The 11931-nt window shown below is 36.5% G+C and overlaps 1 protein-coding gene and 1 non-coding gene across 2 annotated transcripts; both read left to right on the top strand.

Annotated features, from left to right (window-relative positions):
- The first annotated feature begins 455 nt into the window (after window positions 1–455).
- On the top strand, window positions 456–3655 carry LOC107798822 (methylsterol monooxygenase 1-1). The gene is made up of 5 exons (XM_016621855.2): window positions 456–1060; window positions 2231–2556; window positions 2631–2778; window positions 3092–3124; window positions 3388–3655. Exons 1-5 carry the CDS (start codon window positions 731–733, stop codon window positions 3454–3456), a joined length of 906 nt encoding a protein of 301 aa, XP_016477341.1. The 5' UTR covers window positions 456–730; the 3' UTR covers window positions 3457–3655.
- A 770-nt stretch (window positions 3656–4425) lies between these two features.
- Window positions 4426–4498, top strand: TRNAK-CUU (transfer RNA lysine (anticodon CUU)). Its single transcript has one exon. It is a non-coding gene; the product is annotated as a tRNA-Lys (tRNA).
- Window positions 4499–11931: the final 7433 nt, after the last annotated feature.

Here is an 11931-nt window from a genome sequence, read left to right as displayed (position 1 = left end):
CTTATGAATACATCTACATACAATATGCAAAAGTCACTGTAATAAATACAAATACAGTGAATGAACTTTATAATTCTCCCATTATAATCCCTATATAACTTATTCACAAATCAAATTTTATATTACTATTAATTAATTTATATAACTTATACTAAAATCTATGTATTATTTCATACGAAATAAAACATAAAATAAGAAAATATATTCACAATATGCAAATAAAAGTACTATTCACAAATAAATATTATCATATTAGAAAATTTCAACAAAATAATTCATGTACAATTATTTATCCCCATAAAATCCGTATATCAATATTTACAACATCTAATAATGGAGTAATGGACTAATACAAGCAAGGAAAAGTGAAAACAAATTAAAGTAGAATATAAAAAGTATGGATCCTAAGCAAAAAGGGACAATGGCCAATCCACATTTATAGTACACCTAATGATAGTCCTAAGAATTCTCTTCACCACTACTTTCCTATAAATTTTAAAGTCCTCCACTTTCCTTTCTCCTGTAGTACCATCTTCATCATTTCCTTCTTTTTTCCTATAAATTAAATCTTGTAACTCCTATCTGCAAACTTTTCTTTTCATCTTCTCCCCTCTCTCTCTATATATATTCCAAATATATATAGAGAGAAAACAAGATTTTCAAAAAAAAGAAAAGAATTAAGCATATGAGCCAATATTGTTGAAATACATTAATCAATCACATTTCAAAAATGCTGCCATTTGAAAGCATTCAAGAGGCAGAGATGTCTCTGGGGAGGAACTTGACATTTGCAGAGACATTGTGGTTCAAATACACAGCTGATAAATCAGATTTGTATCTTTATTGTCACAACACAATTTTCTTGATAATTTTTTACACATTGGTCCCTTTGCCTATGGTGATTATTGAGCTACTAAGGTCCAAGAAGTTGGAAATTTACAAGATTCAACCCAAGATCAGATTTTCTTTATCTGAAATGATGGAATGCTACAGAAAAGTCCTTACCACTTTTGTATTTGCTGTCAGTCCACTACAGTTCTTCTCATACCCTATCATTCAGGTGTGTATTCGCGCACCCTATATAACTTCTTTTTCTGTATATATATTGACGCTGTAAATTTTCTTAGGTAACAATAGATAACTGTGTAAAATAAACCATAAGTAAATAACTTGTTATATATTAAGCTAAAAATATTTACACTATCGATGTGTATCAGTTAAATTGTTTGCATGTATTGCACGCACAAATACTTTTGTTTCATACAATTTCTGAGTATTTTAAAGTAGTTAGTCAAAAGGTGAGGAGGAGGGGGACTCATATGTATTAAGAATTAAGATTAAGCTTAGTTAAGGAAACACGTAAATTAATTTATGTTTCTGTATGTGAATTTTGTTGAATTTGTTAGTATGTCTCTCTCTCTTTCCCTCTCCTATTCATCCTAAAAGACATTTTGAAATGACAAGAGCATTTCACCTTTTTTTTTTAATTAAAAAAGTTAGTAGGATTCTCCTTTTGATGCAAATGATGTGAAATTCTTACATATATTACATGTAGAAAACTGCCAATATTACCTTGCATGTATGAGTTAGGTTTAAAACTAACAATAGAAAATTCTGAAGCATTTCCTTAATTTCATTTATACATGTATATAATATACTTTGAAAGTATTAATTTGAAGCTCTTATAAATATTAAGGCATCAAAAAAACGTTTACAGACAGTGACGTGTACATCGTTGAATTACAGACGAGTTTTCAGTAATTTATACTGAAAGTTTCGATTTCTTGATTAAAGTTTAAGTCAAGGGATTAACAAACACTCAATCAACTCTAAAGCGATTGTGTTGAGATTTTGACATTTGTTTTTTCCTCCCTCTCCCAATTCCCTCTGATCCAGTTTAATTAATTTTTTGGCTATTTTTTTATACATATTAAAAAATTTATATCTTAACATTAATTAACAATAAAGTTGATCATATTAACATTAATTTATTCATTAAAAATATAACAAATATTCTTATACTCTTTACTCCAAAGAAATTAATTACTTCTTAATATATATCTGAAAAAAATCAAATATTACGGAGGGGAGGGAGTAGATGATATGTTGGTAAATTAAATAAACCTTAAATGCAGCCCAAAAATTCATGGTATTATGTTGCAAAACAAGGGAAGAAAAGGCCAAGAAAGATAGAATAATATTATATTTGTGATTATTGATTTTTGTGCAGTGGGTTGGAATAAGGACAAGTTTGCCCCTGCCATGTGCATCAGAAGTGTTTTGGCAATTAGTGGTGTATTTCTTAGTTGAAGACTATGCAAACTATTGGCTTCACAGAATGCTCCATCATTATAAATGGGGTTATGACAAAATACACAGAGTACATCATGAATATGTGGCCCCAATTGGTTTTGCAGCACCTTATGCTCATTGGGCTGAGATTATTATCTTGGGCTTTGCTTCTTTCCTTGGCCCACTTATGGTCCCTTGTCACATGTTTACCTTTTGGCTTTGGTTCGTTTTGAGGCAAATTGAAGCCATTGAAACTCATAGCGGGTACATATATTCTTACTTCCTCTTTACTTTTTTTCGTCTAAAATTATTTTTTAATATATAATTTAATTATGCAGCTATGAATTTCCATGGAGTCCTTCAAAATATATACCATTTTATGGGGGAGCAATATATCATGACTATCACCATTTTGTTGGGGAAAGTTGTCACAGCAACTTTGCTTCAGTCTTCACTTACTGTGATTACATATATGGAACCGACAAGGTAAGTTAGAGTCAGTCCACTATTAACTTTATATACACAAATGAAATTTCAGTAGACAAAATGATTTCCTAAAAAAAATACAAAATGTATTGGAAAAAGACCACATATGTTAACGAAATTGACATGTAAAACAATTTCCTTTTCTTTTTTCCTTCTGTAGCTTATCTCAAAACACAAAAGATAAAAAAAAGGAATAAAATATTGAGGTTTTTGTTTTTGGACTGCGATGGTTTAGAATTTATATACTATTTATTATAGACTTTATTTTGATTTAATTAATGTTTGACCCTCTCCTACAACTTCTACTTTCCAGGGGTACCGGTACCAGAAGGAAGTCTTCGAAAAGGTATCAACAAAAATATTCTTTATTTTACTTTTCTACAAAAGAAGGTTATACTAGGAGCTATCCAGGTAGAAATGACATCAGGAAGCGGCTATTGTTTAAAAAGAAAGATTTAGCCGATGCGTCCTGAATTTTAGTTTTTCAATTTAATTTTTCTGGATACAAATATCCTAAATTCTTCTGTTCCTCTTTTCGTAAGGTAGAAATTAAAGAGTAGAAAGAAAGCATGTTTTGTTCTCTAACTTTGTGTTTTGTGAATATGACAGAGAAGAGAGAAGTTGAGAAGCATGGAAGACAATGTTAATGGATCTACAACTCCCTTCAAATCTGAATAAATAATGAAATAACTTTTTGAAACTCTGCCTTTTTTCATGTGTACTCCATTTCTCTTTCTATTTTGGGACAAGTTTGTTTTAGTACGTAATATGTTGGATTAAGTGTGAATGTGCTCCTCTATCAGGCACTGCTAAGTGCTTGCATAGTCTGTGTTTTTTATGTAAGCTTAATTAAGTAAAAGTTGTAGTTCTATGGTTAGTTCTAGAGTCCATTACTCCAATGATCACTAAACTATTCGAAATTATCTACTGAAGCCATTTTTCTTTCGTTTGTAACGAAAAAGTCACTTAACTATGCATATTGCACTCAGAAAATCATTCCACTAGATTTCTCAAATTTTTCGCTACAAAATAGTACCTATTTTATCCTCTAAATTATCAACTTTTGTCCTTTTTTTTTTTTTTTTACTTTTTAATATTATTTTTTTTTCTTTAAAATTTATATTATGGACTTACCTAAACAAAAAATAATTTTTTTATGATCATCTTTTGCAACGATATTAAACTATACTTTATATTGTTCTTTTACATTTTTACGATGCAAGTATACTTAACGTTGCACTAATTGACTATAATTTATTCATATATTGAATCATTAGTACATTTCACTTGTAAAAGTAAAATGCCCTACTCGAGTACTATGCTAGCTAATCATATAGTATAAGACAAGACGTGAAAGATTGAGATATACACCATTTGTTTTTTAAAGAAAAAAGAGAAAAACCTCTCATTCTCTTAAGGATTGAAATTGAAAGACTAAAAGGCTAAATATGACTTCAAGACGATACTTGCATTTATCACTTTAGTTTTAGCATATATTTTATTCATATTTTACAAGAAAACAGTAAAAGAGTTTTTTCTCTTCTTCTTCCAAATAGCAAAAAGGTTCAACTGAGCCAGAATTTGGGATTGTGCACTGTTGAGATAGGAATGGTTATTAATAAACTATTTACCAGAACAAACCAAGAAGCCCGTCTAGCTCAGTTGGTAGAGCGCAAGGCTCTTAACCTTGTGGTCGTGGGTTCGAGCCCCACGGTGGGCGATTGATTTCTTTTATCCTTTTTTGATCAACTAAGGATAGAGTTTTTTTTGGTTAAAAAGTCAAGAGGCAATATGGTTTTATCTCGAAATTTGCTAGATTACAATTACAATTTTTTCTCAATCGCAATTCTTTCACTGATGTGATTGACGGAAAAAAGAATTGGTCATTAAAGACACCAATTAGTTATTAAATATGCATCCGCTACTTTTATTTGGGCAAAAACTTATCCGTATCGGTTGTTTATATTTATAAGGCTTTCTTCCTCCCTTCACTCCATCCCTAGCTACTATAAGGACGGAACTATGCTTTTTTCCTTTGGTATGTTAAATTATAATAGTTTAGTTTGTGAACGTTCATTTTGTTGGTGAGGGTTTAATTTCTCACCATGTTATCCTCTTCTCTATTTCCCGAATTCCTCCTTATATATTTGACGTGTCGTAGCAGGTTATTTATCTCCATTTTTATGTTATTAATCTCTCTTATTATGGATAATATGTATCTTTAAATAACTTGATAATGTAAAATTTTGTTTACCTTGACACTATATAGAAATTGTATTGACATGTAATAGGTAAGTTTGGATCTAAGTTGCATGAAAACTATTCTTTGGATAAAGAATAAAGTGTACAAGGAATTACAAACATATAGTGCGGATAATTCTATCTGGCTTGTATAACCTCTGTGGGGGAAGTGCACATATAGCCACTGATTAGAGATGTCTTTACTTTTTAGCCACTGTTTTAAATGTATTTACTCTTTAGTTAGTGCTTAATAAATTTTTATCCGCCGGATAAAAATACCCCTGTACTAGACATAGATATTGTGTAAATATTAAGGACATGGTGTCCTTAATTTCATGAATGTTGTGTAAATATTTAGGACAAAGTGTCATGTATTTGCACCTTCTGCTACTAAACTTTAGGACACCATATCCATAACTTCATATGTGCAGTGTAAATGTTAAGGACATGGTGTCCTTAACTTCATGTGTGCAATGTAAATGTTAATGACATAATATCATTAACTTGTACTTGCAACTTCTGTTGTTAAACTTTAGGACATCATGTCCTTAACTTCATATGTATAGTGTAAATGTTAAGGACATGGTGTCCTTAACTTCATGTATGCAATGTAAATGTTAAAGACATAATGTCCTTAACTTGTATTTGCACCTCCTGTTGTTAAACTTTAGGATATCATGTCCTTAACTTTATATGTGCAGTGTAAATATTAAGGATGTGGTGTCCTTAACTTCATGTGTTCATTGTAAATGTTAAGGACATAGTGTCCTTAACTTCATGAGTGATGTGTAAATATTAAGGACAAAGTGTCCTATATTTGCACCTTTTGCTGATAAACTTTAGGACATCATGTCCTTAACTTCATATGTGCAATGTAAATGTTAAGGATATGGTGTCCTTAACTTCATGTGTGTAATATAAATGTTAAGAACATAATATCATTAACTTGTATTTGCAACTTCTGTTGTTAAACTTTAGGACATCATGTCCTTAACTTCATATGTATAGTGTAAATGTTAAGGACATGATGTCCTTAACTTCATAAGTGATGTATAAATATTAAGGACATGATGTCCTTAACTTCATATGTGCAGTGTAAATGTTAAGAACATGGTGTCCTTAACTTCATGTGTGCAATGTAAATTTTAAGGACATAATATCATTAACTTGTATTTGCAACTTATGTTGTTAAACTTTAGGACACCACGTCCTTAACTTCATATGTGCAATGTAAATATTAAGGACATGGTGTCATTAACTTCATATGTGCAGTGTAAATATTAAGGACATGGTATCCTTAACTTCACGTGTGCAATGTAAATGTTAAGGACATAATATCATTTTGCAACTTCTGTTGTTAAACTATAGGACATAATGTCCTTAACTTCATATGTGCATTGTAAATGTTAAGGACATGGTGTCCTTAACTTCATGTGTGCAATGTAAATGTTAAGGACATAGTGTCCTTAATATTTTACACATCACTCATGAAGTTAAGGATACCATATCCTTAATATTTATACATTACTCATGAAGAAAGGGTAGACTTTTCGTATCAATTTGATAGAGTAGTGGCTATTTTTGCTCAACATTAAAAACACTCGCTAAAAAGTAAATACCACTTAAAAAAGTAACTATACCACGCCATTTCTACTAGAGTTTATGGAGACCCAACTCATGTCATAGATTTAAAACCGTTATTGGACAATGATAGTGATGGGAGATTTTAATATATTCGAGAGGAACTTCATGTCTTCAAGTCTCCCCCAAAAAGCCGTTAATCTTTCAAGAGCCTTATAAAAAACATTAGTGCTTGTTATGAAAGTAGATAACGCTACTCCACAAAGGTTATCCAAGCCAGATAGAATTATCCGAACAATATGTTTGTAATTCCTTGTACACTTTATTCTTTATCCAAAGAATAGTTTTCATGCAACTTAGATCCAAATTTACAAATTACATGTCAATACAACTTCTATATTGTATACGGTCGAAATAAATTTCGGTCTTCCTACGTTCGATCGAGTTCAAGTGTTAAAAAGTCGGAATGAGATTTTGGGAGTGAGCTCCGAAGTCAGTACTAACAAGCCTCGAGTCCGAAGGTCGCTCGAGGAGTCGGCTCGGAAACCTTATCGAGCCTGTGACCGAATCGATCCGCAAGACACTGCTATGAGGTCGAAAATGTGCGACGTCCATCTCTAAGGTCGAACTCGAGCCAAGACCGAAGGGCCCGACCCAGTAACGAGTTCGAGCCAGTATCGAGCTCACAGACAAGAGCCGTTACAACCGCACCAAGAGAGAGAATTTTGGCGGGAATCGAGAAAGAGACAAGTCATCATGGGCCTTCCACTATATGCTTTATTTTATTATTTTTTGTAATGACCCTCTACTATAAAAGAGGGATCCTTATAAGCTATGGGGGCAAGAAAGAAAAACACACTATAACCAAAAATCACTTCTTATATTGAAAGATATCCCTTTGTGCTTGTTTTACTTTATCTTATTCATTCTTGTTGCTCACTATTTGGATTCTCATAGTTAAGAATACACATATCTTTATTTTTCTACACGATTTATGTCGAATTGTATCGCACATCCTTAGAATCATATACAAATATAGTGTTATCCGATTTTTTCGATAAACAGTTTGGCGCCCACCGTGGGGCTAAGGGTAACAGTGATCGTTTGATATAAATCTAAAGTGCACGCCAGCTTGCAACTTCAAATCAGCAATGGCTTTACCTATCGACCATGAAGCCGGCCTTCAAGATGAAACCAACAACTTGGCACCCGGGGCCGGAAGGCCACTTAACGATGGCACCGAGGCTCGAATCGTAGTACCCGAAATTCGAGCCGAAGTACCATTGGATGTCAATTCACAAATAGCTTTGGAGGTGAATCAGCATTCCGAACCGGAAAGAAGCATTCAGGGCAGTACTCGATCCGTAGCCCGAGACACCCATAACGCGAGGAAAATCGGGGCCAACTTACGTATGATCTTCGAGATGCTACAAGCCCAACAAGTAGCGATAGCTCAGTTACAGAGCCAAACTCGCGTACAAAGCAGGCCGGAATCCAATCCACTTCGAGAAATCACCCCCAGAATGGAGCCCGCCATAGTGAAATCAAACGGGCAAGAATCAGGGACCACTCCCGGAATTACTAAATTGCTCGAGGAACTCACAAAATGAGTCAAAGCCAATGACAAGAGAGTGGAAACATACAATGTCAAGGTCGATCATATCCCGGGGGCTCCACCAATGATAAAAGGGTTTGATTCGAAAAAAATCATACAAAAGCCTTTTCCCTCAAGTGCGGCACCAAAATCAATCCCCAAAAAATTCCGTATGCCCGAAATTCCCAAATATAACGGTACGATCGATCCTAACGAACATGTCACATCTTACACATGTGCCATCAAAGGTAACGATTTGGAGGACGAGGAGATCGAATTCGTGTTGTTGGAAAAGTTCGGGGAGACCATCTCGAAGGGAGCGATGATCTGGTATCACAATTTACCACCAAATTCCATCGATTCTTTTGCCATGTTAGCAGATTCGTTCGTAAAGGCACATGCTGGTGCCATAAAGGTTGCAACAAGTAAATCAGACCTCTTCAAAGTAAAGAAAATGGGTAATGAAATGTTGAGGGTGTTCATATCCCGATTTCAAATGGAACGCATGGAATTGCCACCGTTCACAGACGATTGGGCCGTACAAGCTTTCACCCAAGGGTTGAACGAGTTTAGTTCGACAGCGTCACATCGGCTGAAACAAAATTTGATCGAGTATCTAGCAATAACTTTGGCAGATGTACACAACCAATACCAATCGAAAATTAGGGTCGAGGATGATCAGTTGGGAGCTCCGTATGGACCCGTGCATCAGAACAGGACAGCTACTAAAAACCAAAAGGAGATCGACAGAGAACAAAGGTCGAACAAAGACCGATATCAACCGTACGTCACAGATCGGGTGAACAACAGTTCAGCACACAATACAGTTCGAAACAATCGAAGGATTGATCAAGGGCAAAATTCTCGGGGACTTATGAGTAAGAGCGACTTTAATAAATATGTCGATCCTATAGAAGCACCTTGATTATCAGAATATAACTTCAGCGTTGGTGCATCCGCTATCGTGTCGGCTATCGGATGCATCAAGGACACTAAATGGCCTCGACCCATGCAGACCGATCCTGCCCAAAGAAATCCTAATCAAATGTGCGAATATCATGGCACCCATGGCCACAGAACGGAAGATTGTAGGCAACTAAGAGAGGAAATAGCCCGTTTATTTAACAAAGGGTACCTTCGGGAATTTTTGAGTGATAGGGCGAAGAACCATTTTAAAAACAGGAATTTCGGCAAGCAAAACGAGCAAGAAGAACCGCAGCACGTCATTTACATGATCATCGGCAGCATCGATACCCCTCAGGGACCAGTGCTTAAACGCACTAAAACATCGATTGTGAAAGAAAAACAATCTCGGACTTAAGATTACGCACCCATGGGGACTTTGTCCTTCGATGATGAAGATGCAGAAGGGGTCATCCAACCTCATAACGACGCACTGGTAATATCCGTACTCATGAATAAAACTAAAATTAAGCGTGTGTTAATCGATCCAGGCAGCTCGGCCAACATCATCAGATTGAAGGTCGTAGAACAGCTCGACCTGCAGGACCAGATCATACCCGCAACTCTGGTTCTAAACGGGTTCAATATGGCATGTGAAACCATCAAAGGTGAGATAATCCTACCAATAAACGTGGCCGGAACCCTCCAGGAAACAAAGTTTCATGTGATCAAAGGCGATATGAGATATAACGCCCTTTTCGGAAGGCCATAGATCCACAACATAAGAGTTGTACCTTCGACCCTACACCAGTCCCTCAAATTCCCGACATCGAGAGGTGTCAAAATGGTGTACGGAGAACAACCAGCGGCAAAGAAAATGTTCGCCGTCGAGGAAGCTAAACCGATTGTCCTCACCTTCGCTGATAAAGGGATCGGGCTCAGAAGGAGAACGGGACACCAAATAGCAATCACAGACATCGGCTTTGACCCAGCCAGATAACCAGAAGATCGAAGATGATGATGATCAAAGGGTCCCTCGATCTTTCATGATTCCCGATGACTCCGACGCCACCAAATCAACAATCGAGGAACTAGAGCAAGTCACACTAATCGAGCACTGGCCCGAGCGAAAGGTATACTTGGGAACGGGGTTGAGCCCCGAACTCAGGAAGAAACTTGTTCAATTTCTTATCGATAACATCTATTGTTTTGCCTGGTCCCATTAAGATATAACAGGAATCCCACCGGACATAACAACGCATCGGCTAAACTTGGACCCTAGGTTCAGACCGGTGAAGCAAAAGAGAATACCCTAGTCCGAGGGAAAGCACGCATTCATAAAGGACGAGATAACCAAGCTTCTCAAGATAGGGTCCATTCGGGAGGTGAAATATCCCGAATGGTTAGCCAACGTAGTTGTAGTGCCTAAAAAAGGGAACAAACTTAGAATGTGTGTGGACTAGAAGGATTTGAACAAAGCGTGCCCCAAAGATTCCTTTCCGCTGTCCAACATCGATCGCATGATCGATGCCACGGCCGGCCACGAGATCCTCACTTTTCTCGATGCCTATTCCGGATATAATCAAATCTAGATGAACCCGGAGGACCAGGAAAAGACTTCATTTATCACCAAATATGGAACATATTGTTATAATGTGATGCCCTTCGGGCTAAAAAATACAGGGGCTACTTACCAAAGCCTAGTAAATAAAATAGTCGAAGAACAAATAGAAAAATCAATGGAAGTTTATATTGATGACATGCTAGTTAAATCCCTACGCGCAGAGGACAATTTGACCCATTTGCAGGAAACAATCGAAATTTTGAGGAAATACAACATGAAGCTCAACCCCGAAAAATATGCTTTTGGGGTCGGTTCGGGCAAGTTCCTCGGCTTCATGGTGTCAAATCGGAGAATCGAGATTAACCCCGATAAAATCAAGGCCATCGAAGACATCGTCGTTGTGGACAACATGAAAGCCGTACAAAGGCTAACAGGTCGGATTGCAGCCTTAGGCCGATTCATTTCGAGATCATCTGATCGAAGTCACTAATTTTTCTCTCTACTCAAAAAGAAGAACAATTTTGCTTGGACCCCGGAGTACCAACAAGCATTGAAGGAACTAAAACGATATCTATCAAGCCCACCACTACTTCACACTCCAAAAACAGACGAAAAACTTTGCTTGTACTTGGCAGTATCGAAAATCGCCGTAAGCGGTGTCCTAGTTCGAGAAGAGCAAGGTACGCAATTCCCCGTTTATTATATGAGTCGAACCTTAGGAGAAGCAGAGACTAGATATCCGCTCCGAGAAAAAATGTCACTTGCACTGATAAGCGCCTCTAGAAAGTTAAGGCAATACTTTCAGTGTCATCCCATATGCGTATTAACCACTTACCCGCTTCGTAATATTTTGCACAAACCCGAGCTATTAGGCCGACTGGCCAAATTGGGCGTCGAACTCAGTGGGTACGATATCGAATATCAACCCCGTACGACCATCAAGTCTCAAATTTTAGCAGACTTCGTGGCTGATTTTATGCCAACCCTAGTACCTGAAGTCGAAAAAGAACTCCTGTTGAAATCAGGTACATCATCGGGGGTATGGATCCTTTTTACGAACGGGGCTTCGAACGTGAAAGGGTCCGGGCTAGGCATAGTTTTGAAACCACCCACGGGTAACACTATTAGGCAATCTACTAAAACTATCAGGTTGACTAACAACGAGGCCGAGTATAAAGCCATGATTGCAGGTCTCGAGCAAGCTAGAAACTTGGGAGCAGAAGTCATTGAAGCCAATTGTGACTCTTTGCTGGTGGTGAGTCATGTAAAC

The sequence above is a fragment of the Nicotiana tabacum genome, chromosome 19 (assembly GCF_000715075.1).
Source record: "Nicotiana tabacum cultivar K326 chromosome 19, ASM71507v2, whole genome shotgun sequence".
Taxonomy (NCBI): Eukaryota; Viridiplantae; Streptophyta; class Magnoliopsida; order Solanales; family Solanaceae; genus Nicotiana; species Nicotiana tabacum.
Note: the sequence above shows the minus strand (reverse complement) of the source record. Positions and strands in the feature narration are given on the sequence as shown.

What these genes read in the sequence shown, in the direction of transcription:
- LOC107798822 (XM_016621855.2), top strand. Translation starts at nt 731, where the DNA reads ATGCTGCCATTTGAAAGCATTCAAGAGGCAGAGATGTCTCTGGGGAGG. An exon ending in GCCATTGAAACTCATAGCGG is followed by an intron (nt 2,557 to 2,630) that starts GTACATATATTC and finishes TTAATTATGCAG; the next exon opens with CTATGAATTTCCATGGAGTC. An exon ending in ACATATATGGAACCGACAAG is followed by an intron (nt 2,779 to 3,091) that starts GTAAGTTAGAGT and finishes TCTACTTTCCAG; the next exon opens with GGGTACCGGTACCAGAAGGA.